The sequence below is a fragment of the Anolis carolinensis genome, chromosome 2 (assembly GCF_035594765.1).
Source record: "Anolis carolinensis isolate JA03-04 chromosome 2, rAnoCar3.1.pri, whole genome shotgun sequence".
NCBI lineage: Eukaryota > Metazoa > Chordata > Lepidosauria > Squamata > Dactyloidae > Anolis > Anolis carolinensis.
Window position 1 is genome coordinate 156,169,194 of NC_085842.1, and position 27,072 is coordinate 156,196,265.

The window sequence follows — 27,072 nt, forward strand, 5'->3', positions numbered from 1 at the left end:
ACTTTCCCAGATGAATGGCACCGTGGAGAAGCATTGTTTCATTATGCTGTGACCACTTTTACATAGTATTGTATCTTATAATTTGCAAAAGTGTCTTTGGGTTCACAAAGCATGTTATCTAGATTAGTTCAAAAATCATTTAAAGGATCTCCCTGGTTTAAAAAAATCTATTACTATGCTTGTTGTTTGAAGAATTGCTTAACATTGAGAAACAAAAGATTACTGTAGTTAGAAGGTGGTGGTTTGAAATTTGGGATATGTGCCTTTCTTTGGTATAACAAAATGGAAGTAGATTCAACTTTTAACAATCACTTCACAAGGAGATCATGATTGTGAGTGTGGAACAAATATAAGAACAGATTTTATTCAAACATGTCACTGTGGTGTTCAATGTACTTTATTTGTAAGGAGTTGCAAAGACTTGTTAGTATTACTTAATTCCCAATACAGGTGGAAAACAAGAGAGGAGTTAATGATGGCAGGTTTCCCAATATAATGGCTTTGTCATAGAATAATCTATGAATGGTTTAAGGTGGAAAAAAATATTTCGATTTGTAACAGTTAAACCAGAAATTGGAAATGTATTGTACTCAGCAAATGACCATTTGATTGCAAAAATGTATACATTGTTATTAAAATATGAAATGGAAAACAGACATGTGAAAAACTGATCCATTTCAAGCTGGTTTCAGTGTATTATATTTTAATTTGTTTTTTACCTTTATCCTCAATGTATTATTTAATTTCTTTTTTTTAAATGTATTTCATTTTTAAAACTATGAGCAAAGTGTGGGATTGTTAGCCATCTTGAGTCCCCATGGGACTAAAAAGAAAACATGGAAGATTACTACAATACAGAGGGAACCATCTGTGTGCAGAGATTGAAGGAACCATTTATTTCAATGGAAGAAGAATGGCTAGCAAAGATCTACAATTTAGCTGAGATGGACAAACTGACTACACTGATCAAGAAGAAATTAATGAACTGTTTATACAGTATTATCTAAAGAGAGTGGGATATTAAGGGGTAAAAGTCAACAGACAAGGAAGGCGAGATTCAAAGAAAAGTTGTAGTTATGTGCTTACTATGTGTTAGGTTAATGTATTTGTCTTACATTGAGTTTTGTAAGTCATCAGGGTTTTAGGTTTTATTAAGAACATCTTTCTTCATATTGTTTTTGTTTTATTTACTTCTGAATAAAAATATTACTTAAAATAGAAATCATTTATAGCAGGAGTGGTCAGCTGTGGTTTGCCCTGTTCAGGGCCGTAGCCAGAAAAAAAATTCAGGAGGGGTTTTGAAAATTTCGGGGGGGAGGGGGTTGAACCCCTAGCACCCCCTACCCCGGCTACAGACCTATCAATATCTGCTTGAGATAGTGCCTGGAGGGACTCTTAATGTTTTGTGTCTCATAGACTTAGCATGTGGATTTGGTTAACCAGTTAAAATTCATGAGTAAACCAAGTTTTTTTTTTTTACCTGAAAATTTTCGGGGGGGGGGGGGGGTGAACCCCTAAACACCCCCCCCCTCGCGACAGGCCTGGCCCTGTTTGTTTTCTGTAACCAATATAGCCTTTAGCAATTCTATTCTTCCTGGTAGATCTAGTGAAGCAATAACCGGGAGAAACAAAATCTGTTCACAAGAGCAGCAAGCATTTTCTCAGCCTCATATTATATTTTTTTGAAACTCGATGGATACAAAATAATGCAACTCTGACTCTCAGCGAATATATTTTGTTCGTTGAAGGTTATAGACATGTGGTTCTACCTGGCTGCCCTCTTGGGGCTCTTCTTCCTCCGTCGATGGTACCGGGAGAGACAGACTGTGGAGAAACTGACAGAGAAATATGTCTTTGTCACTGGCTGTGACTCTGGCTTTGGGAACCAGCTTGCCAGGCAGCTGGATGCCAAGGGCATGCGAGTATTGGCAGCTTGTCTCACCCAGAAAGGGGCAGAAGAACTAGACAGGATCTCCTCAGAACGGCTAAAAACCATCATTTTGGATGTCACCAAGACAGAAAGTGTGGAAGCAGCAACTGAGTGGGTGAAAGAACAAGTAGAGGGTAAAGGTATAGTACAAAAACAGTTTTCTACATTCCAGATATTGGCAGCTCAGTGAAAATGGCTCACAATGTTTTGAGAACCGGTGATGATCTTGTGAGGCTAATCTGTTTACAATGATGTGGGGTGGGTAAAGTTTCAACATGTTAACTGCCATGATCTCAACAGTAATGTTTGAAACTATTTGACAAATACAATGACATGTAATGTAACACTTTGGGTGACACCATTGCCAATATGTGCCATATGTTGTTGCTGGCTGATTCCAAAGTGCTCTTTTCGATGTCGTCTAAACTTGTCACTTTCTAGATGCTTACATATCCCACAATCCCACTGCTGACAGGAGATGGAGGATTTGGAAACCAAAACATTTGGGAAAGGCTTTTTCTTAAAGCAAAAATGGGAGTTTTGCTGAAATCGGAGCAGTGGATATTGAAATTATTATTTCTTTTTGCTCCATTAATCCTAAATGAAGAAATAGACAATACTCCACTATTGCAAAATCTTTTGTAGTTTTAAATCTTAAAATTTTAAATGTTTCAGAGATCAAATGAAAATGCTAACCACCGCCCAGACTTTTAAAATCTCTCAGAGAGAGTTTTCAGGCAGTCCAGACAATTTGTTTTAGTTCAAATAGATGTATGTGCTGTTGGACATGATTTCTGCAGGACATGATCTCTGCAGGAAATGAGTCTGTAGCATTCATATTTGGCGGGAGTGGTGGCTTACAATGTTCGTGGTTTTCCTACTTTGACAAGTATCCTGGGCAACTAACCCCCATGAATGTGGGGACTCAAGTTATCTGTTATCAATGCATAGTTCTTCTATGTATCTTCTATAGAATGCCTTTAAAGTGTCTGCAAACTGCAATTCACTGGACGTTTTAGGTGAAAAAAAAAGACTTTTAAGCATCCAGTAAGTGTTAACTTTATAAACAATATAAGGTTACAGGTACCAGCCTCCTTCTCTATGGGGAGCCATAACAGAGATGCCTGAGGAGGTATACTTAAACATGTCCCGTGTTTTTCTCTGCAGGGCTCTGGGGCTTGGTGAACAATGCAGGAATTGCGAGTCCAATGGCCCCCAATGAGTGGCTGACCAAGGCTGACTTTATGAAGGTGCTGGAGGTCAACCTTCTTGGATCAATCAACGTGACTCTGCACATGCTGCCTTTAGTGAGGAAGTCCCAAGGAAGGGTAGTCAATGTGACCAGCATTGCTGGAAGGTTTGCTTATTCTGGAGGAGGCTACAGTCCTTCAAAATTTGCCTTGGAGGCATTCTCTGATAGTCTCAGGTAAATTACACAATTCATTTCAATACATGGAGCTGAGGATAAGGGGGTAACAGAATATGTGAGAGTCAGCAAGATTATTTTTGCTCAGGAAGACTAATAATTACATCATTTTTTATAATCTTTCAATTTCTTTAAAAACAGTCATTATATCTTTAGATCACCTTTGGTACAAAGCCGGTCTAGAATCTGAGAACAATTCCAGAATGGGAATTATGTAGCACATACCACCCAAAGCCCCATTGCCTCCCAAAAAAATTTCTAAAGAAAAATCAAAATAACTTTCTGTAACTTTCATGGGGAACAATTTTACTCTAAAATGTGCATTTTTCTAGTAAATGAAGTGATCATTTTCGATTTTGCTAAAGGAGCAAAATTATCTCTCACAGGTTCAAAGCCTTGGAGCTCTCTGAAATTTCCTCTGCTTGTACTTTACCATCCATCTCATCGCTCAATATGTGTGGCATCTCCAGGCAGAATGAGGAGTTCCTTCCTTGCTCTTGCTCTGGTGACTTTTAACAGTTCCACTCTGACTTCTTTCTGTTTCTGCTACTGATAAGATGAGATCACCCTTGCATTTGCCTTCTATTTCAGCCCGTTCTTACACCTATATCAATCTTTTTCTTCCTGCTTTTTGTCCAAGGCAGTGATTCTCAACCTGTGGGTCCCCAGATGTTTTGGCCTTCAACTCCCAGAAATCCTAACAACTGGTAAATGGCTGGGATCTCTGGGACTGTAGGCCAAAACACCTGGGGACTCACAGGTTAAGAACCACTGGTCTAAGGAGATCATAACATTTTGTGTCTGCATTCCAGACTATATTCCAATAAAAGGCTCTCCAGCAGAGAAGAGAGCCAATTAGGTATCATGTGTGGGAAAAGGTTAGGGTTAAAGTCAGCGGGTGACTTGGTTGAGCCAGTTTAGTCCTCTCTCATTTAAACTACATTTCAGCTCCCTCAATTGAAAAGTGCTTGGGAGAAAGATGCTACAGTAGAGTCTCACTTATCCAAGCTATACGGGCCGGCAGAAGCTTGGATAAGCTATTATCTTGGATAATAAGGAGGGATTAAGGAAAAGCCTATTAAACATCAAATCAGGTTATGATTTTACAAATTAAGCACCAAAACATCATGTTATACAACAAATTTGACAGAAAAAATAGTTCAATACGCAGGAATGTTATGTTGTAATTACTGTATTTAGGAATTTAGCACCAAAATATCATGATATATTGAAAACATTGACTACAAAAATGGCTTAGATAATCCAGAACCTTGGATAAGTGAGGCTTGGATAAGTGAGACTCTACTGTATTTCAAAATTAGCTTTTATTAGGGGCAGGGGATCTAGCTCAGGAGAGACTATTCATTCCTTATTGGTTCCATTTTCATTCTAGGCGTGAATTACGTCCATTTGGTGTCAAAGTGAGCATCATTGAGCCAGGTGGCTTTAATACAAAAATCGGTAATGCTATAATCGAGCACTCCAGAATCCTATGGAGCAGATTGCCTGATGAGGTCAAAGAAATCTATGGAGAGAAGTACTTAGAAGACTGTAAGTTGTTTGTTTGATTATGGCTTGTTGGTTGGTTGATTACTTGTGTTTGTTTGTCTTCGAGGAGAGAAATAGAGCACTAATAACTGAGACTGGAATGGTGAAACCAGGAGGACCGCTGTTTCTCAATAGGCCCAACTTAAAAAAGCACTGACAGATATAACCTATTCTTCTGCCTAGTAATTGGGCAGAAAAGATAAAGGCTTCAGTAAGGAGCAACTGATACCCTCAGCACTCCACTACCTGAACTAACTAGCTTCATGATATGTCCAGCTTTTCAGAAAGGCTTTATTTCTGCCAAAGATGATATCACAGTTACAACTGATTTCTCTTTCTCTATTTCTTTCCTTCCTTCTACATATAGTTATCAAGTCATTCACTCAAAACAGGAGCACCAAGAACAGCAACTTCTATCCAGTGACGGATGCCATGGAGCACGCGCTGACCTCCTTCTATCCCCGCAGCCGCTATGTTGTAGGTTGGGATGCCAAATACATCTTCATCCCACTTTCATACTTGCCAGCCTCATTAGGAGACTATGTTACAACTCTTCATTTCCCAAGACCATCTGGAGCTCTCAGTGAATGGCAGATGCCTAACGCAAAATTAAGATCATAGGAAATTATAGGTACAAGAATGAGTTGTTATGCTCATTTAGCTCAAACTGCCAAATTAGCATGGGTTCTAAAGAATAAAGCAACTGAAGATTTTCCAAAAGATTTGAAACCTTTTAATTGACTTCTTGAGCAATAAAAATTTTCATGATGTAGATATATGGTTGTGGGTATCCTTTATTCAAAATACTTAGGACTGGAAGAATTTTGGATTTTGATTCTTTTCCAATTTTGGAAACCCTATATTTGCATATAGGTACATGATGAGATATCCTAGAGGTGGGACCCAATCATGAATATGAAATTCATTTGTTTCATATACTTCTCATATACATCGCCTGAAGGTAATTTTATCCACAGTATTTTGGTGCATGAAACAAAGTTTGTGTACACTGAACCATTCTAAAGCAAAGATATTTCACCCATCCATGGGGACAATATTGGATTTTGGAATCCCAGATAAGGAATATTTAAACTGCAGTTAGTAGGATTATTTAGCTGAATCTGTAATGATAAAATATTTATTTCTTTTAATAAGCTGGAATTGAGGACTCCAAGATATACTACACTTCAGATGTGTTTTTTTCCAACATTAATTTCTCTGAATGTACATTAATTTGTTTGTGAATTAAATCTGGAATGTTAAAAACCAATCAAACAAAGAAAGAATAAAAGGCCACAAGGAATTATCAGTGCATCTTAGTTTTGTGTTCATTTCTTTACCCGATGGATAGAAATTGTGTCTGTTGCCTTCTACCTTTCTCTGATGGTTTGGCAAAGATGAGAAAGCCGGTATATTATACAGAGACCTTCCGTATCAAAAACATGAAATATCAGGAGAATACCACCACTTGTACAAGGCCCACTAGTAGGCACATGTGAAAAGACTTTTTTCCACGCATGTATTGTCTTTCAGGTCCCATTTTTACTGCGTTTGAAAAGAATGTAAAGAAGCATCCTTTCTATCCAGGATTTTAACATTACACCTGCACTGCAGAATTAATGTAGTTTAACACCACTTTAACTATGCATGGCTCAATGCTGTGGAATCATAAGAATTTCAGTTTTTTATGTGATTTCAGCTTCCGCAAGAACTGTGGGTCCAGAGCCCAGCATATCAAGCACTGAGATTTATTCTCAATGGCCAGAAAGGATGTCAGCAGACAAACCACTCCAAAAAACTGACATGCCACAATTGTGAATACATAGCATATTTATTACATTTAAGAGCTACTAAAGATTCCCACGCTAGCCTCAGATTGGCTCAGAAAACTTCTGGCTAGGATCCATCTCACTGTTGATCTGGGATTCCTTCCAACATCATTCCTGGTTAGTCCTTATTGTGGCAGGAACTTTAAATAAAATGTCATTGGATTTGAAAAATATGTCCGTATGTTGATCTGCCCTGGAGAGGGGCACAATCAGAAAGGAATGTGGTGTGGCAATCGATAATGGGTTTAATATCATGGCTCCAGTGGATACAATGGTGTTAGTCCAGATAAACAATAAAAGCTTTAGGGTGATGGCTATCTCAATGAGTGTCGCAGGATGGGTTTGGCTTCAGACACAGGAAAGGATACGTTCCCAAGTCATATCAGGTGAAACAAGAACCAAGGGTTCTGACGAAAGCCCATTTTGTGTCTCCCAGTTCATTATAAAAGGATTATGATTTAAGGGATTGTCTCCTGGAGTCTGGTGTGTGTTGGGCAATATTCCAGGGTAATTCAACAAGGGTTACGGCAGGACAAAGGCAACATGGGCTCACTGTCTAGCTCAATGGAGCCACATTTCATAATTCATAATTTGGGGTCCTATTTTAACAAGATCTTTAGCTTTCTCTGCCAAAGCATGTTGGTGCCTCACCAAACTATAAGTCCCAGGGTTCCATAGTATTAAGCCATGGTAGTTAAAGTGATGTCAAACTGCATTAATTCTATAGTGTAGGGCTGTCATAGGTTTACTGGCAATTTTGATAACTGTGTTGATTATATTGCCTTTTTATGTTTGGTTATATAGTTTAATCTTGTTTTTTCTTTTAAGTTTTCCAATCATGAATCTTTAAAAATAAATAGATGGGATAAAATTGATTAAAAACATATTAACAAGCATACATGCCTGTTGTCTGTGAGGAATAAGTGAGATAAAATAAGTAGAAGAAGACCTACCAGAATATTTTCAGGAAAAAATATTGATTAGTTTGCTTCAGAGCAGAAAACTCTTCAAGAATTCAATTGTTTTTAGAGTACAGTATTTACTACACAGGGAATTTGGTGACTTGACTCCCACTCTGTTTGAGTAATCTAGTGGCAGTCAAAGGAATAGCTTTTGTTGTGATTCTATCAACAAGTCTAAGATTCTATCATAAAACTGGGTGGATTATAACTTTCCCTTGAGGAGAGTGGATGGTGAGACCAGATCCATGCATGTAGCAGGAGATGCTAAGAAGGATTGTGCAACTTCAGATTGCACACTGTCTGTTTTTACAGCAGTTGTTTTCCGAGTTTGATTAACTGATAGGTAAAAAAAGTCAGGACTACCAATGAGAAAACCTGGCTAGCGTGCAGCTCACAAGTCAGTTTACAAGCCCTGCTGAAATGATTGAGACAGAAAATATAGCTAGCAGCAGATGGCAGCACACACAGAAATATTAGACTCAAATACATTTGATGTTGGAAAATAAAATACCATTCAGGTGAAATTCACAATGAGACCAGAGCTTTATCTTTTCGGGAAGCTGGAGGACTATGTAGGAAGGGAAATAGGAAGGTTATTACAACATATGATAATTGCAGCAAGACTTATATTATGTAACAAAATTTGAAAAAAATGTTCTGTTCCTGGTTTGAAAGTGTTATTTCCTGTTTAATTGTGTGGTACTTATTTAGAAAGTAGTTGTTTATACTCCAGAAACTTTGTTTTTTTGTGGCTGAGGGTAGTAATAAATAATAATAAAACTTTATTTACACTGCCCTTTCTCCCCAAGAGAACTCAGGGCGGTTTTCAACATAAAGCAAAACATTCAATCACCAAAAGAACACCATGCAACAAAATTAAACATCATAAAACAAAACATACAATCCTACTAAACTACCATGAAGATTTAAAATCCAGTTTCAATTTACAGGTTCAAAATACCAATGGCCAGAATTTCAGAATGTACATGGCCAACTATAAGGGCTAGGTAAGGACTAGTGTGCAGTGTAACATAAGGCCAGGGAAGTGGATAAAGTGCAGAGTAGGGTCCTAGCTGACAACTAAGGGAAGGGCCTAGGGACTAATCATTCTCAAAAACCTACTGAAACCACCAGGTTTTCAGTTCCTATGAAAGGAGGACAGTGTGGGGGCTTGCCTGATCTCTCTGGGGAGGGTGTTCCAAAGTCGGGGGGCCACCACCAAGAAGGCCCTCTCCCTCATCCCTATGGCCAAGGCTGGTGTCATTGGGACCTCTAACTTCATATGTAATCCTTACTAGAAATGCCCCAGTGAAGAGTAAGCATTCACAGAAACTGTTAGATTAGATGGGCTTGAGAGAATCCCATCCCTTCATCTACCTTCCTTTTTCCCAAGTGAACGTGCCCCTTCTTCTCCTAACTAAATCTGTCCCCTAGTTGCAAGATCTCGAAGGTACTGGCAGATAACAAAAGTGAACTCCCTCCATGCCAACAAGCCAATGAAAAAGCACCTTCTCCTAATTGTGACCAGAGCGTCCAAAGTTCATCAACGTCTTTTGAAACTGAAGCCGCATCAGCTCAGCTGTTGGAATTTTAAATAACTGAAGGAAAGGTAAGAAAGTAATTAACGTGGCTGCAGAGTTTTCTTTAATCCTTTAAACTGAATATATAAAAGGATATTTTCTACTCTCCAAGCTGCTTAGCCTTGGAATATATCAATACAATTATGTCTATTGGTTAGGATTATTTTTAAAACTGGTTTAATGGGAAACCTTTTAGATGTTCACTCTTGCTCCCTCTGAGAAGAATGAATGAGACATTTGATTTAAGTTCTTTACTACATCCTCTGCCCGACTTGCTGGTTCAGGTTCTTGCACAGCAAGCATTTCCCTCCACATGCCACCTTCCTTCCCAGGGTGCTCCACACTTTGTGCACCCAGCCTGGTCTGACTGGCTGGAAGAGGTGGATCTGAGGGAAGACCTTTTCCCTCTGGTCAGCCAGCCAGGTTTTTATTCCAGCCTGGTTGCTGCTCCAGCTCTGTTACTTTTGAGCAATTTCCTCTCGTTTTGTTGTTGTTGTTGTTTTTGGTTTTTGGATTTCGATTCTGTATTTAGTTTATTCATTGCTACTTGGGGGCAGCCTGCATGGGACCTAGATCTGCTTCCACTATCAAGGGGCAGGAGGGGCTGCACCGGGCACCTGGAGCAGTGTTGGATGGGTGCCTATGCAGAGCCCCTATTGTTGTACCCACTAACCTGGTGAGGGTGAGGCAGTTGGTTCAGTGGGTGTTTGTCTCACCCTCTCAGTATCATTGGCTTAGCAGATAGACTGGTTGATGCCGTGATCCAGAACCCATGTTTGACAGCCAACACTACTTCAGCTGTAACCAATAAAAACCAAGTTGTGGCCTTTGTTACCCCAGTTATGTCTGATGTGTGTTCTTTGAGTTAGGGGTATCTGTCGCCCTGCACTCACAAATAACCTATCAATTTCTTATAATGAACAAAGTGTCATAATGTACAAGTCACAACCAATGATAATAACATTCTGATTTTAGATTTCCCTGACTTTGAAATAGTGTGAAAACTGCAATATAGTACTTAGTTCTGACTAAGGAATGCTTTTTTAAAAAAAAAAAACAGTGTGACAAATATTCGGATTTACTGCTAATATTACATAAATTGATGAATTTATCTAAATTCTCTGACTGAACCTTTACACTTGTCACCAGGGCTGGCCCACCACGGAGGCCACGTGAGGCGGCCGCCTTGGGCGCAGGTCCCCAGGGGGCGCCGTCAGGCTTCCCCCGCCCCGTCGGGGACCATGGGCTCGCTTGCCGGCGAACAGGAAGGCCTGTTCGGTGACGAGCGAGCTCCACATGGCCGCTGCCGGCTGGGCAAGGCCAGCCAGGCCAGGGCGCACTGGGCAGGAGGCGGGGCACCGTCAGGGCGGTGCCCCGCTTCCCGCCCATTGCACCCTGGCCTAGCTGGCCTTGTGGCCTGGCTGGCCTTGCCCGGCCGGCAGCCGGCCAGGCAAGGCCAGCCAGGCCAGGGCGCACCAGCGTGCCCTGGCCCCGCCTCTCACGCAGCGTGGGACGTGGGGTCAGGGCGAGTAGCGCGGGAGGCGGGACCAAGTCCTACGCTACTCATCCTCGCCCATCTGGCCTTTTCCAGCTGGCCAGACTGCAGCGGAGGTCCCTCCAGGCCGCGATCGTGGCCTGGAGGGACCTCCGCTGCAGTCTGGCCAGCTGGAAAAGGCCAGGCGGGCGTTGGAAAAGGCCAGGCGGGCAACCCTGGCCCCACCTCCCACGCTACTCGCCCTGACCCCGCCTCCCATGCTGCGTGAGAGGCGGGGTCAGAGCGAGCAGTGCGGGAGGTGGGGCCAGGGCGCGGGAGGCGGGGCCCGCCGGCACCGCAGGAGGCATGGCTATGTGCCTCCCGTGGGACATGGCCAAGCCTCCCGCAGTGCCGGCGGGGTGGGTGCTTTTCCCCACCCCCGCTTAATATTTAAAATTATCTCCGGCCAGCCCTGCTTGTCACACTACTCCCCCTGCTTTTATCTTGTAATTTAATCCCATTTTATCAAACAGTATAGTTCCATTATCCTGGTAGAGGCCACAAGGGTTCATTGAGTTCCCACCTTTATCTATCCTAGCTTTCTGTACTTTATCACTGGCCCATGCTAATAGTATTCCTTATATACTGCACAGCTATAACCTTATTCGTCTCCCTAAAGACTGAAGTAAGAAGTGCCAATCATGTCGCCCTTAATCATTGACTATGGTTTTATCTTGTGATGTGGTGTTTTATAGTTGCTGATATATTAATTTGTTATGATCAGAATGCATTTTATATTGTTTGTATTTTGTTGTATTTTGTTGGGTTTGGTCCCCATGTGAGCAGCCCCAAGTCCCCTCGGGGAGATGGGAGCAGGATACAAAAATAAAGTAGTAGTAGTAGTAGTAGTTGTTGTTGTTGTTGTTGTTGTTGTTAGGGGGCACTTGAGGGAGAAGGCTAGTCCATTTTATGGGGGTGGAAGGTGGATTGAAGAAGGAAATCCATTTCCCCCTGTTTTCCAGTTATTCCCCCCCCCCCCCCCAGGTCACCGTCATGGAAACAACCCTCGTTTATAAAGGAGGAAGAATAACCATTGAAAATGCGGGAAATTGTTTTCCTCCTTCAACCCCCCCCCCTTCCCTCCGTAAAATGGACTATCCTTCTCTAATTTCAGCTTAACCTCAAGCCATTTCTGCTATCCAGATTCTGGGGGGGGGGGGGGGGGGGGGTGTTCTGTTTTCACACGCCTCCTGAAAACAGGTAGGTGTCATCCCCTGATTTTTAGGAATTTCTTTTCTTTCTCGAAATAAAATCTCCTTTAAAAATCCCCAAAAGGTAGCCCAGCTGATCCCGCTCTGTAACTTCTCCAGGAGCAGCAGCAGGGCACCATTCCTTCCTGCCAAATGTCAAAGATGCACTTCCACATCACACAGCCCACGATTACACTTTCTTTACTAACAAAAAAACAACAATAGCAACTTTTTCTAAATCTTTTGCCATTTGCATTTCTTGTTCTCACAACATATTGGAAGAGGCCAGCAGCCCACCATCCACAGGCAAGCAAGCAGCATGTTCCCATATTTTAAAAAAACACTCTAGTATGATCCAAAAATTATTAGGTATTGGTGGTAAGTTTAGGTGGGTAGGTAGTTTTTCTGAGAACGAAGCTTTGCTATAAGTAAAAGTACTACTTTGATGAAAGAGAGAAAGAAGGAGAGATAAGAGAAGAAGCTAAAGGCTTTAGTTGAGGCTAAAGGATGACTCAAAGCTCAGAGCCACCCTAAAAGAAAAGCACACCCACAAATGCTGCCCACCCACACTTTCAAACTCCCAGTCCCACTAAATAAAGAATCCAGAAAATAAAAAATAAAAAGGATTCAATGCTGAGAGCAAGAAGGCAAGGCAATTGGACTGAAGCACCTATCTCTAGAACCAGGATGCAACTGAGCAATGGAGGCGCTCGCCCCATTGAATAGACAGTTTGCATAACTCTGAGGGTTGGTGCTCATCTCCATTTCTAAGCCGAAGAGCCGGCGTTGTCCATAGACACCTCCAAAGTTATGTGGCTAGCATGAATGCATGGAGCGCCGTTACCTTCCCGCCAGAGAGTTACCTATTGATCTACTCACATTTGCATGTTTTCAAACTGCTGGGTTGGCAGAAGCTGGGGCTAACAATGGGCACTTCTACTCTTTCTGTTTCTTCTACTCTGATTGGTCCAACAGGCAGGGCTCACAGGGAAACCCCATGCAAGCACATGGCAGCCTCTCCACGCGCCTCATGATCCCAAATAGAGCAGAAGTTAGCTGTGACTGGCAACCACGTGGTCCAACTCTGTCAAAAAAAACATGTCAGTGGAGCCTTTGCCGTTATGGACATCTAAATAAGCCAAAGAAGCCAAAGGAAAATGGCCAAAACAAATCCATGCACAAGCCTACTCTCTAGTGCCCCCATGTGGCCTTCGCCCGGATAATAGAACAGTACCTATCAAACATACTATTTACTCAAGGAGTTTTAGCATAGTGGTTCATGTTTATATGTCTGTGTTTTTGTTGTTTTTGTCTATTATTGATATGGTCAGTGGACTAATCAATAAACAGATCTTTCTATTTACAGAAAACAATATGCTGTTTGCAAAGATACTTAAGGACTTGGAACAGAAAACCTTTATGAACTTCAGCCATCCAAGAAAGAGAAAAATCATTTCCAAGTAACTAGGGTTGCAAGATTTTCAAAATAACAGTGAGAGACAATCCAAAATCATGATATAGCAGCACAGTGCAGGATCAATAATTGGAATGTCCTGCTCTAAGCTGTACTCTGTTTGCCTACATATTATTAACTGATTGATTGGTTTGATTTATATACATTTTTTCTCCCAAATGGGACTCAAAGCAACTAGTCAACTTAATATAATTGAAGTATTAGTCTCTAAGACACCTCGATTAGTCATTTATATCCAACAATTCTTCCCCTCCTCAGGGAACCTTGCCTTTCTCCTATGGAGAAAATATGAAGATACGCAGCAGTTTAGGAATGCATTGGATATGGTGACTGATGTGGCTTTGTTCTGAAATTGTGGAAAATGCTCAGATCACAGCATCCAGAGCTTGATAACTTTACTGTTAGAATCGCACCACAGTTTCTCAATCTGCTCTGGTGTCCTATAAAGGCCCTTAGGAGTCAGTTACAGAATAAAAAAGAAAAGATTGAGAAATCTGATCAAGCAAATGTTCTTTTTGCTGTTAGTTGAAGGTTTTGGCTATGTGGCTCTACCTGGCTGCCCTTGTGGGGTTTTACTTCCTCCGCCGATGGTACCGAGAAAGACAGACTGTGGAGAAACTAACAGAGAAATATGTCTTCATCACTGGCTGTGACTCTGGCTTTGGAAACCAGCTTGCCAGGCAGCTGGATGCCCGGGGCATGCGAGTGTTGGCAGCCTGCTTTACCCAGAAAGGAGCAGAGCTGCTAGAGCGTGCCACATCGGAACGGCTAAAAACCACCATTTTGGATGTCACCAGCACAGAAAGTATAGTAGCAGCAACCGAGTGGGTGAAAGGATGCACTGGCAAAAAAGGTACAGCGATTTTTCCATTATAAGCTTATGTAAAATAGGAATACAAAATATTTTTCCACACGCAAGAGTCAACCTGGGGTCTTTGTTGCTTAGGTGTCTCCTCCTTTTCTCTCAGTTTTGGCTGACTATGGAATACAAAGGATCTAGTTGCCCTACCTTTTTTGTGTGTCTAAACTTAGTTAAAAAAAGAAGCAAGGAAATTTTTTTAGAGGGATTCATAATTTAACCTGTTAGAATCGGTGTAGGAAATTTTTAAATAATACAAATCTGGCCAGAAACTATGTAATAGGAAGGAAAAACAGAATTATATATGAATGTCTCCAACCCAAGGGATGGGAAGTCACTAAATTGAGCGGAGTGGGAGGCGGGGAGAGTATAACAAAATATAAATACAGTAGAGTCTCACTTATCCAACATAAACAGGCCAGCAGAATGTTAGATAAGTGAATATGTTGTATAATAAGGAGAGATTAAGAAAAAGCCTATTAAACATCAAAATAGGTTATGATTTTACAAATTATGCACCAAAACATCATGTTATACAATAAATTTGACAGAAAAGGTAGTTCATTACACATTAATGCTATGTAGTAATTACTGTGTTTACGAATTTAGCACCAAAATATTGAAAACATTGACTACAAAAATGAGTTGGATAATCCAGAACGTTGGATAAGTGAGACTCTACTGTATTATATCAATGTTAGGAAGTATTGTACTAGTTCATGCATGTATACATGTATATCGATTCTCTGTTTTTACAAACATGTAAACTGAAAATAAAAAACATATTGATAGAAAAAGTCATGTGTCTACAATTTATTCAAAGGCAGTTGGGAAAATGAAGAGAAATGGCTGAGTATTGGTAGCAGTGTCAATCGCAGCAGCAATAACACTACCAGTAAGTTTAGTACAGAATTTTTTAGACACCCAATGGTGCTGTAGTGGCTCCAAAAGTAGACATCTATCCAGAGTGGGATTTAGGCAAATTGTAGTGTTTTTCTGCATTTTACACAATTGCTGTTTATAAAAGGACACCACTAGCTCACTTAATGCAACAATGGAAATAGTTTCTCTCCCACTTCTGTTTTTTAGAAGAGGACTCTGTCTGACTATAGAACATCTGTGTAGCTATTGTAACTAATAATTATATTTAAGCAGAGAGCTTGGAAATTTATTTGGAGCTGGGGGGGGGGGATACCACTCTCATAAAACTTCAGCTAGTGTGACCAGGAGTTGCACCAACAGGGGAGCTTGGGAGTGTTTCAAAAGAGTAAGTGTTCCAGATTTCATCCAGCATTATGTGCCAGTTTATTAACCCTCACCCAGACAAAGGATCTCTGCCTAGGTCCAGGGCAAACCTTGGTCTGGAGACCAGAGGATGAGGACTCATACAACCTGTAAATCACACTTTCCCTACACCTGATTCAAACTTTTTTCAAAGGTGATTCGTCTCCCCTGGAAACTCCTAGCAGAAGCAATTCACATTTGTGTGTGGCAGAAAAGGACCTTTCCAAAAAGTCTTGGAGAAATCAATGGCTGTTCTTTTGGCTGCTCTTTCTACTCACCACACAGTAAAGCACTATTAAGTGGCTATCTGAGGAAAGGATGATGATGGCAGAAACGTAAATATGTTTTACAAGCTTCACCACTCCAAAATATTTCCAAAATGTGCTTCATTTGTATATGTTTATAGGTAAAAGGTAAAGGTTTCCCCTGACATTAAGTCCAGTCATGATAAATGATAAATGATTCTCAGTAAAAGGTTTTCCCCTGACTTTAAGTCCAGTCATGTCTGACTCTGGGGGTTGGTGCTCATCTCCATTTCTAAGCCGAAGAGCCGGCGTTGTCCGTAGACACCTCCAAGGTCACATGGCCAGCATGACTGAAGGAGCACCGTTATATGTTTATAGTTGCACTTAAACCGATTGTGTTTTAGTTATCCTCCTCCTCATTCCTTTTCAGCTTTGCAGTAAACTCGGGAATTGGGCTTTATGTTGCTAGATAGGATGTTTGGGACTGGTTAGCTCAACAGCCATTTTCTTCAAACTTTTTCATAGTAAGACCCAAGTTTCAACAAGAAAGCCAGTCAAGTCAACCAGGAAATTCTCCAGACCACTGAATAATCCAACAAATTGCCTAAATCCTTAAGGGCAGGTCAACTTGACAGCAATCTTGCTCAGAGGAAAAGCAACTGCTAACCTAAGTTTTGCTGGGGTGTGGTCTGACAGTGGTGTAACAAATACCTTGGGGACAAATGTCAATGTATTCAGTTACGGTATTGGAGACCATTTCAAAATACTGTGATTTGAGAAACATCAACACATATTTCATTAAAGACAGAAAATGGGTCTTTCTCCACAGGGCTCTGGGGCTTGGTGAACAATGCAGGACTCTTGTACCCAATAGGACCCAATGAATGGCTGACCAAGGCTGACTTCGCAAAGGTGTTGGAGGTCAACCTTCTTGGACCAATTGACGTAACATTGCACCTGCTGCCTCTAGTAAGGAAGGCCCAAGGAAGGGTGGTCAATGTAAGCAGCATTGCTGGAAGATTTTCTTATTGTGGAGGAGGATACAGTCCTTCAAAATTTGGCTTGGAAGCATTCTCTGACAGTCTCAGGTAAATCCTCCTCCTGGATTCCTTCTACATTCAGCTTCCAGTGCTACTAAGGGGAAAGGCAGATGGGTCTGGCAACACTTGCCTATTGAGCATCTTTAAAAGAACATTTAAATATGCCTTCTCACCATTTCCTAAAGCAAGCACTGACTATCCTGACCCTTTTAATTAGTACCACTTCCACAAATTAGCGATATATAATTTGTTTTTATTTTTAGTTTCTTTTTTCATACTTTCTTTTTTATACTTTACTAGCTTGGGGGCCCGGCGGTGCCTGGGTTATTTGAGAATGGAATTGTTTGCCTTTGTTCCAAGTTTAGTCTCGATCCAGTGTCAGTTGTCTTCAATTGGTATGGGTGAACTACAACTCCCATATGTAAGTCCATGGTCCATCCCCCTCCAAATAGCGCCAGGATGTAAAGTAGGTCATGGGGACGCAATGTGTCAAGTTTGATCTTGATCAGTCATTGGTGTGGGTTGCAGTGGTCTGAGGAAGTGAGTGAAGGTACTGTAAATCCCATCTTCCCTGGTCAGTTGTTTCCTCAAACGGCAGGAGGACTTAAAGCTGGCCACATTGCACTTGTGTGTCAAGTTTGGTACAGTTTCATCATTCATGGGCATCACAGTGGTCTGTGGGAGGTGAATTGGATGAAGGTACTGGAAATCCCATCATCCTTGGTGCATTCTCCTGCAAACCACACCAGGACATAAATTGTGTCACATTGCACCTGTGTGTCAAGTATGGTACTGTTTCATCTTTCATGGGTATCACAGTGGTCCATGGGAGGTGAATTGGGTGAGGGTACTGCAAATCCCATCATCCATGGCCCACCCTGCGCCAAACTGGACCAGGGCGTAAAGGGGGCCACATTGCACCTGTGTGTCAAGTATGGTACAGTTTCATCATTCATGGGAATCACAGTGGCCTGTGGGAGGTGAATTGGATGAAGGTACTGCAAATCCCATCGTCCTTGGTCCATCCTCCCCCAAACTGCTGCAACATATAAAGTGTGTCATTTGGGATATATATACCAGATTTGGTTCAGTTCTGTCATATGTAGCAGTTGCTGTGGTCTCAAGAAGCGAGTGAAGGTACTGCATGTCCCATCTGTGTGCCAAATTTGGTCCAGTTCCGTCACTGGTGGGCATCACAGTGGTCTGTGGGAATCGTAGCGATTGAAAGTACTACATATCCCATCACCCATGGTCCATCATCCTGCAAACGGCACCAGGACATAAAGCGCATCATGGGGTAGGCTCTCTGGAATTGTGGGAGTTGGAGTCCAAAACACCTGCCCAAGTTGGCCCATGCCTGGTTTAAAGGTCCCAAAGGCCATCTAGTCGAACCCCTTTCTGCCATGGAGGAAGACACCATCCAAGCCTTCCCGACAGATGGCCATCTAGTCATAAATATGATTGGGAGATAGAGAGAGTCCTAGATTTGAAAGAGGTCTCTGAAGGTCATCCAGTCCAGCCCCTTCTGCTGTAAAGGAAGACACCATCCAAGCCCTCCTGACAGATGGCCATCCAGTCATACATACGATTGGGAGATAGATAGAGTCCTAGATTTGAAAGGGGTCTTTGAAGGTCATCCAGTCCAGCCCCTTCTGCCACAAAGGAAGAGACCATTCAAGCCCTCCCGACAGAAGGTCATTCCAACCATACATACCATTGAGACATTTATTTATTTATTTATTTATTTAATTCTGATATTTCTCACCCGCCTTTCTGCAATGGACCCAAAGTGGCTTGCAAGGTCATTAAGCCACGTGCTAACATCCACCATATAAATAAAACATAATAGCAGGGTTCAGTGGGGCAGGTGAACTACAACTCCCATATGCAAGTCCATCATCCATGGTCCATCCCACTCCAAACAGGGCCCGGATGTATAGTAGGCCATGGGGACTGTATGTGTCAGGCCTGTTAGAGTGAGTAGGCCAAAGCCTGCTCTGTGGTAGTTTTTTGCCTCAGTAAAAACTGGGGGGGGGGGGGGGGGAGTAAACGATCCTTAAAAGGAAAGAATAAAAAGATAGTCATTATTTTCTCTTTAGTCTGCTGTGAATAGTATTTACGTACTGCCACCTTACCTTGTTGAAGGAGAGTGCTGTATCCAAAAGACACAGGCAAAAGCTGCTCTGTTTGGAACCATGTGGAACAGGGAAGATGGCTGCCTCTTTTGCAGCCTAGCACAATGGAGCCAGGCTGCAAGGCCTGAAACGTGTTAGCAAAATGATCAAAGGAGGCTTGGATTGGGGCTTTGGGGGCTAGAAGTGTTCATAAGCATATCGTTAAAAAGATAATAACAATGTTCTCTGCTGTCTTTTGAGGCAAGTAGGGCCTTACAAAGAAGTTGAAAGCTGAGGCAAGATGGCGTCTTCCTTTTCGGCCTAGCAGCGAGGGGCCAGCATGGAAGGCCTTAAACATGTCAGCAGAGGGGCCAAAGGGGGCCATCCGTTGTCAGTGGGTTCATGGGGTGATGTGTGTCAGGTTTGGTCCAGGTCCGGCCTTTCTGGTGGTGGCAGTGGTGTTTTGGATTACCAAAGTGTAAGCTGAGGCTACCAAAGTGTAGGCCGAGGCTGTTAACTCTCCCAGAGCTAGCATCGTTCTGAGGAGAGAAGTAGGCCGAACGAAGCCAGTTGGTAGTAGTTTTTCCCTCAGCGATCCCAGTGGCCTGTGAAAGTGGCAGCCAATCAGAGCTGGCCCATATTCCGGCTGGCCAATTAGAAAGCTGATCCATATTCTGCGAGGCCAATCAAAACGCGAGCACATATTCCGCCAGGCCAATCAAAACGCTGATACATACTCCGATTTCACTTTTATTATATATATATAGATATAGATATAGATATAGATTGTATTTTATTATTTCTCCCTTTATCTATTTTATCCATTTTTTCTTTTTTTGTTTTTCTTTTCTTTCTTCTCTTATCAATTTTATTTCTATTATTGATATAAAATAACTAATAAAGACTAATTTTAAAATAATAATAATAATTGATGTCGCCATCCCAGGTGACAGTCGCATTGACGAAAAACAACAGGAAAAACTCAGCCGCTATCAGGACCTCAAGATTGAACTTCAAAGACTCTGGCAGAAACCAGTGCAAGTGGTCCCGGTGGTGATCGGCACACTGGCTGCCATGCCAAAAGATCTCAGCCGGCATTTTGAAACAATAGACATTGACAAAATTACGATCTGCCAACTGCAAAAGGCCACCTTACTGGGACCTGCATGCATCATCAGAAAATACATCACACAGTCCGAGACACTTGGGAAGTGTTCGACTTGTGATTTTGTGATACGAAATCCAGCATATCTATCTTGTTTGCTGTGTCATACAATATGATAATAATAATAATTAGTATCATTTCTGAGCCAGATTAGGGTTCTCATTGCATGAGCAATGGGAAAGTAGAGGGAACCACCTTACCCCGTATCCTCCCTTCTTTTCCTGTCTTTCCCTGTTTTCTGGGATGGTCAGCCATCTTACCTCCTTACTGCATTCATGCGTGTATTTCCCCAGCCTTTCCCCACTTTCTGCCATTTGGGGTCAAGTATCACCCAACTCCTGAAGATAGCTTCAAGGTTCAATTTCCATGCATTGTGACAATGGACCCACCAGAAGTACCCTTACATCATGTGATAGCCTCCATGAGACTCTCATGGGACTCCGTTTCCAAATTGCATGGAAACGGAGCCTAGAAGCTGTGGGATGAAGTCCTAGGTGTTGTATTCTAACTACACAGTGCAGAAATTCAGATTGTAATTTGGGAAATCCTAAAACACAGGATACTGTCTCTTTTTGGGAGGCTCTTTGTTGTTATTGTGTGCCTTTAAGTTGTCTTCCACTGAAGGTAAATCTATCACAGACTCTTCTGTGGCTGACTGTGTCACTCACTCACCCAAGCCTGTTTTCATGGCTGAGTGTGGGATCGAATCCTGGTCTCCACAATCATAGTCCAATGATTAAACTGTGCGCCATAATTCCAAAATGAAGGACTGGCAACATTTTCACAGGCCCTAAGAGAGGCTGCCCTAAAAATTAACATCAAATATTTTGGATTTTTGGTTGTTCTTAATTTTAATACACAGTTAAAATTATTGCAAAAATTATATTTGAATAATTTATCTACAATAATTACCAATTAGCAATAAGTAAAGTACTAGTGAATAATGAGATCAGAATAATGTTACATTAATTCTATTTGTGTTATTTTCACACAAATGTTGTTGGCTTCTGCTTCACCGTCTTTGTGCTCTGAATTCATGCAGCTTTTCTCATACAAAAAAACCTGTTCCCCTTGATAAGATACAACCTGGACAATGATTCTTACTTTCTGTTGCTTTGGCTCATTAATCAGGAAGACTTAGAACAGTTATTACCAGGAGGATGGCAAGTAGGAGCACTAAAGATCCAAGCCCACAAGAAAAGGCTATTTTTAACACTGATTTTCCTTCTAGGCGTGACTTACGTCCTTTTGGAGTCAGTGTCAGCATCATTGAACCAAGCGGCTTTAGTACAAACATAAATGAAGATGCAAACAGTTCCTTCCGCACTATATGGAGCAAGTTGCCTACTGCGATAAAAGAAGTCTATGGACAGAACTACTTGAGAAACAGTGAGTGAAAAACAGCCGGAAGCTGAATACAGTATAGTACTGAAGGTTGGGTGAGGATGGGCTAGAAATCAGCAAAACTGTATCTCGTCACATATCATTAATCTGGAAAGTTTTTTAAAAAACAAAAAAGCAAGTACATTCTAGATTCTTGAAGGTTTTGCACATTACCCATTGTGTAATACATCCTGGCTGTGCCCTTTGACAGAATCCTTCTGAGCTGGCTCAATTCCAAGTAGATTGTACTATGACTTTAATCAAAAGTTGCCAAGCTACAGTCTTAAGTCATGTCTACTTCCTTGTGCACACACAGGCTAAACGATAGTGACTCCCAGATTAAAGGGCCTACCGCTTTTCCTCTGGACTGCAAGGCAAGGGGACAAATCTCAGGGCGAGAGAGCTGCCTTGAAAAAATGTTATTTTACTCTGTGCTGCTGACCTTTGTAATGCAAGTCACTTTCAAGAAGCTGTGCTATATTATCCAAGGAAGCTGCCTGGCCACATCCCTCTCTCTTTCATCCCCTACCATTTTTTCAAACCTTACCATAGTTTTGCACTCTCTCACACCTCCACGCATGTGTGTACATGCCTTCAAGTGTGTGTCGAGCTATGCTGGCCCCATGAATTTCATACGTTTTTCTTAGACAAGGGACACTTGGTACTGGTTTTGCTAGTGCTTTCCTCTGAAATATAGTTGTAGCACCTGGTAGTCACTAGCTGAGACCTTTAATAACCAGAGCTGACCAAGTTTAGCTTCTAAGGTCAGAAGGGATCTGGTCAATTTAGAGTACTATTTAGGCTACATTTCTTGTGATTATATCTATCTGTTCTCCCACCCCACTCTTTCACCCTTTTACCCTCTTTCTCTTTTCACCTTCATTCTTTTTAACTGCCAACAAACATAACACTTGAAACAAAATGTAGGCCTCTGGCTCTAACATCATCATTTTTCTTCTACTGTATGTTTTTAACATGTTTGCCTGATAAAGAAGTCAGTGATGCTTTGAAAGTGTCCATATTTTGAAACTATAAATCAATTAAACTCTTTAGAGTTTGCTCGGCCCTGTTATTCTATCACCATCACGATCACCATCATCTTCCTCCCCACCAAAATAAATATTCATGTTGATGATTTGGGAAAAGGGAGAAACACACAACCTCACTGTAGTGACAGGTAGTGAGTTACTGGGAGCAACCCATTAAAAACAGGAAATTCTGTTTTGTTGTCCAAGCTTTCATGGCCAGAATCACTGGGTTACTGTGAGTTTCCTGGGCTGTATGGCCATGTTCCAGAAGCATTCTCCCCTGACGTTTTGCCCACATTTATGGCAGGCAACCTCAGAGGTTGTGAGGTCTGTTGAAAACTAAGCAAGTGGGGTTTCTATATCTGTGGAATGTCCAGGGTGGGAGAAAGAACTCTTTTGTCTGTTTGAGGCAAGTGTGAATGTTGCAATTGACCAGCTTGATTAGCAGCCAGGCTTTGAAGCTGCAAGGTTATTCAATGCCAATTGGGAATAAAGAAGGTGCTCAGTAGTTCTACCTTTTCTGTCTCATGTTTACTTTTTGCCAGCAGAGTCATCCACAAATCTACCTGAACTTTTTCCTCTCTTTGAAGTTCTATATCTGTTCATTTGACTCCCTTGGCATTTTTCACTTATATATAAAGTGAATTAAGTTGAGTTAAATCTAATGCCTCGTCAATCACTGTTTCTTTTGAGTTCTCCAATATTCACCCAATCGTAGGTGCCTTTCTAGGCAGTGATAGAAAGGTGGACCTAAGTGACAAAGTGTCAAGGTAAAGAGAAGTTAATCATAAACACGAGTTCAGCATTTGCAGAAGTTTAGCAAGAATGGGGAGGAAGCTAGGGAAATCGATCAATTTCTGCCTGTCTTCTACTGTTATAAAACTTACATTTTAGTGTAAAGACAACAACAGCAACAACTGTATTTTTAAAGCAGTTATATAGAAATAGAAAGCCACCAGGCTAATGGGCTATCCAGAGTATAGTTATCAGTCTTTTTAGTTCCTGGCAGCCAGTGGATGATGTAGGTCCCTTAAAACTGACGTTTTCCAAGTGCCCGGAGTGCATTTTCTACTTCACATTCTTCGTCATTTGAAGAAATTGTAGTTCTTTTTCAAGACTGTCTGGGATCCCAATAAAACCTTTATTCCTTGGAACAGTCCCGGTGCAGTAAATAAAATGTGTTCTGATAATAATCCAGAGATTCCTAAACATATTTGTGTGAACAGATCAGGCTGTATTGAATGAAATATTTGTTTATTGTCCCTCAGTTCATCAGACTCCCAATGCAGCGCCACACACATAAAAACAGACTTTAAAAATCTTTCCAAAATGTTTTGAAAGATGTTGGCAGATACTTTCAATGTCTATGTAGATTTCCCACAAAAGTAATGATGCATGTGTAAGGGCAGTCAGTGGGATAAAGCTAAGGTGTAGACAGAGGCGGTTCAACCGCCAGACCAACTAGGCAATTGCCTGTGGCGCCATCTTGTTGGGGGCGCCATTGAGGCAACTCCTGTCTCCTGCGGCCTGCATCCGCCGCCGCGCCTCCCTCCGCAAGGAAGGAGCCGAGGTCGCCGCTTTGGGGAGCAGAGAAGTGGGGCCCTTCTCACCAGGAAGGCATTCGGGGCTTTGCAGAGCACAGAAGCTGCCGAACGCCTTCCTGGTGAGCTGGCAAGGCCTTCCTGGTGAGGTCTTCCTGGCGAGGCCTCACCAGGAAGGCCTTGTCAGGAAGGCCTCTCCAGGAAGGCGTTTGGCAGTTTGGGGAGCAGAGAAGCGCCGTTTCTCTGCTCCATAAAGTGGTGAACGCCTTCCTGGCAAGGCCTTCCCCTTCCGCCCGGCGCTCCGGCGAGCACTGGGCGGCACAGCACTCACCGGGTGGCACAGCACTCACCGGAGCGCTGGGCCTCCCGGTGCCCACGCTGGGCTCACCTTTGGGGCCTTCAGAGATTGTAAGGTGAGTGGGGTTTTTATATCTGTAAAAGGTCCAGGGTGGGAGAAAGAACTCTAATTAATCACCTTGATTAGCATTTAATGTCCCTGTGGCTTCAAGGCCTGGTTTCCTCTTGCCTGAGAGAACCTTTTTTTGGCTTGGATTTCTGGAAGTTGTAGGCCAAAACACCTGGGGACCCACAGGTTGAGAACCACTGGTGTAGAAGGTAATATACAAAACAGGACTATCAATGCACTGTATTGAGTTAGCAAGGGGGACTGCATTTCCTTGCTTGAGGTAATAAAACTCTTACCATAACTAAATCAAAGAGGCTTCCTCCCCAATTTTGGAATATTAGAAGAAATCCAACTTGTCACCAAAAAAGACCAGTCTAGTGTCATGTTTCACATTCCATGTGTTGTGAATTCATCTTCTTCAGGGAGTAGACATTGCTATGGGGTGGGGAAATACAAAGCTTAGTGATGTTGAGAGTCAACAAGCCTGCCATTTTCAGAAGCAACTTCATGTTCCTCCTCATCAGCCTTTTAAATTCAAAAAGTGTCAGCGGTCTTATTCAGACAAGACATTCATATAGTTCAGAAATCTATCAGTAACACCCTGAGAACAAAGTACAGTAGATTCTCACTTATCCAAGCTAAATGGGCTGGCAGAAGCTTGGAGAGCAAATACCTTGGATAATAAGGAGGGATTAAGGAAAAGCCTATTAAACATCAAATTAGGTTATGATTTTACAAATTAAGCACCAAAACATCATGTTTTACAACAATTTGGCAGAAAAAGCAGTTCAATAGGCAGTAATGTTATGTTGTAATTACTGTATTTACGAATTTAGCACCAAAATATCACGATATATTGAAAACATTGACTACAAAAATGGCTTGGATAATCCAGAAACTTGGATAAGCAAGTCTTGGATAAGTGAGACTTTACTGTAAAAGGAAACCCTGTTACAAAAGCTTCTGTTGTATTACAGAAATCATAAAGATTTACAGGGAAATGTGACTAACCAATGATTCCTTTTTCCCACTTGCAGTTTCCAAGACATTTTTTGGGGCCAAATGGGAGAAGAAAAACCTCTCTCTTGTCGTAGACTGTATGGAGCATGCACTGACCTCCTGCTATCCTCGTAGCCGCTATGCTGTTGGTTGGGATGCCAAATTGGTTTTCATTCCTCTTTCCTATTTGCCAACTTCACTTGTGGATTATATTGTAACTTATGGCAGCCCCAAACCAGACAAAGCCCTTTACTGATCTTTGGCACACAACATTTACAAGAGCCAAGGCATACAAAATGTGAAAAATGTTGGGTGCTACAAAGTTTTCTAATTACTTTTTTAAAAACTGCTGGACAAGCACAAGGGTGAAGCTGTTTAGTAGTATCAGATCCTTATTTGCATAACACTGAGATTCAGAAGTCTTGAAAAGGAGTTGAAATGTGTATGTCACACATCCCAAAATAAACTTTATCCTATCCACTTCATATGTCTCCAGGTTGTAATTCTATCTTTTTCCAAATCCACAATTCCTCTAGATATGATTCTTTTATGCATGATGATGATTCTTTTATGCATTGGCAATTATTAAAGTTACACTCAAAACCGAGCCTGGGGCCATCACAAATCTACAAGAAATGTATTCTGAGGGTGCTTCCAGACAGCACCAAACAGTGAGGAGGAGGGGAGTTGTTTCACTTTCCTTGCCCCTGCTTTCCCAAATCTGATTTGCAGTTTACTATTTAACTAGCTTAAGAACCTGGCATTGCCTGGGTTATTTGAAAAAGTCACTTTTAATTGTACAAAATGCATAAAGTTTTGGGTGAACTTCAACAAACATCATGCCTCGTTAACCCTGAGAAACTCCATCAGTAAAGTTTGTTATGTTAGGCAAATTCACTCTAGATGCATCATTGGTGGAGTTCAGTGTGCTCTCTGGCTGTAGGGTAAACTACAACTCCCACTAATTGGTGGAAGTCACAGTTTCTCTGGTTGTGAGTGAACTACAACTCCCAGAAAAGCAGGTCCCCTCAAACCCCTCCAGTAACCAAATGTTGGCATATCAGGTATCTGTGGCATCCATCAATGTTTGGGTTCACAATGCTCTCTGGCTGTAGGTGAACTACAATTCTCCAAAATAAAGGTGAATTTTCCCCAAAGACCTCCAGTATTTTTTGCTGGTCATGGGCTCTGTGTGCCAAGTTTGATCCAATTCCATCTTTGGTGGAGTTCAGAGTGGTCACTGATTGCAGGTGAACTATAGATCCCAGTACCTACAACTCCAAAACGCCCAGGCCAATTCCCCTAAAACCCACCAGTATTCACATTTGGGCATATTGTGTATGCATGCCAAGTTTGGTCCAGATCCATCAGTATTTGGGTTCATAGTGTGCTCTGGATGTAAGTGAACTAGGTAAAGGTAAAGGTTTCCCCTGACGTTAAGTCCAGTCATGTCTGACTCTGGGGGTTGGTGCTCATCTCCATTTCTAAGCCAAAGAGCTGGCGTTGTCTGTAGACACCTCCAAGGTCATGTGGCC

The 27,072-nt window shown here is 41.9% G+C and overlaps 2 protein-coding genes across 3 annotated transcripts; both read left to right on the forward strand.

Moving 5' to 3' along the window:
• The first annotated feature begins 1,391 nt into the window (after positions 1 to 1,391).
• Positions 1,392 to 6,192, forward strand: LOC100559642 (retinol dehydrogenase 7). Its single transcript, XM_003217020.4, has 4 exons — positions 1,392 to 2,070; positions 3,098 to 3,356; positions 4,750 to 4,907; positions 5,272 to 6,192. Exons 1-4 carry the CDS (start codon positions 1,758 to 1,760, stop codon positions 5,523 to 5,525), a joined length of 984 nt encoding a protein of 327 aa, XP_003217068.2. The 5' UTR covers positions 1,392 to 1,757; the 3' UTR covers positions 5,526 to 6,192.
• Positions 6,193 to 9,228: 3,036 nt separating this feature from the next.
• Positions 9,229 to 26,020, forward strand: LOC100559445 (retinol dehydrogenase 16). Of its 2 annotated transcripts, none has more exons than XM_062970878.1 (5): positions 9,229 to 9,304; positions 13,999 to 14,326; positions 16,691 to 16,949; positions 21,412 to 21,569; positions 25,576 to 26,020. In XM_062970878.1, the coding sequence occupies exons 2-5, from the start codon at positions 14,014 to 14,016 to the stop codon at positions 25,791 to 25,793; spliced, it is 948 nt and encodes a 315-aa protein (XP_062826948.1). In that variant the 5' UTR covers positions 9,229 to 9,304; positions 13,999 to 14,013; the 3' UTR covers positions 25,794 to 26,020. The 2 variants fall into 2 exon arrangements, with proteins under 2 accessions (XP_062826948.1, XP_062826949.1); XM_062970879.1 differs by having other exon boundaries at positions 9,243 to 9,304; positions 13,366 to 14,326.
• The last annotated feature ends 1,052 nt before the right edge of the window (positions 26,021 to 27,072 follow it).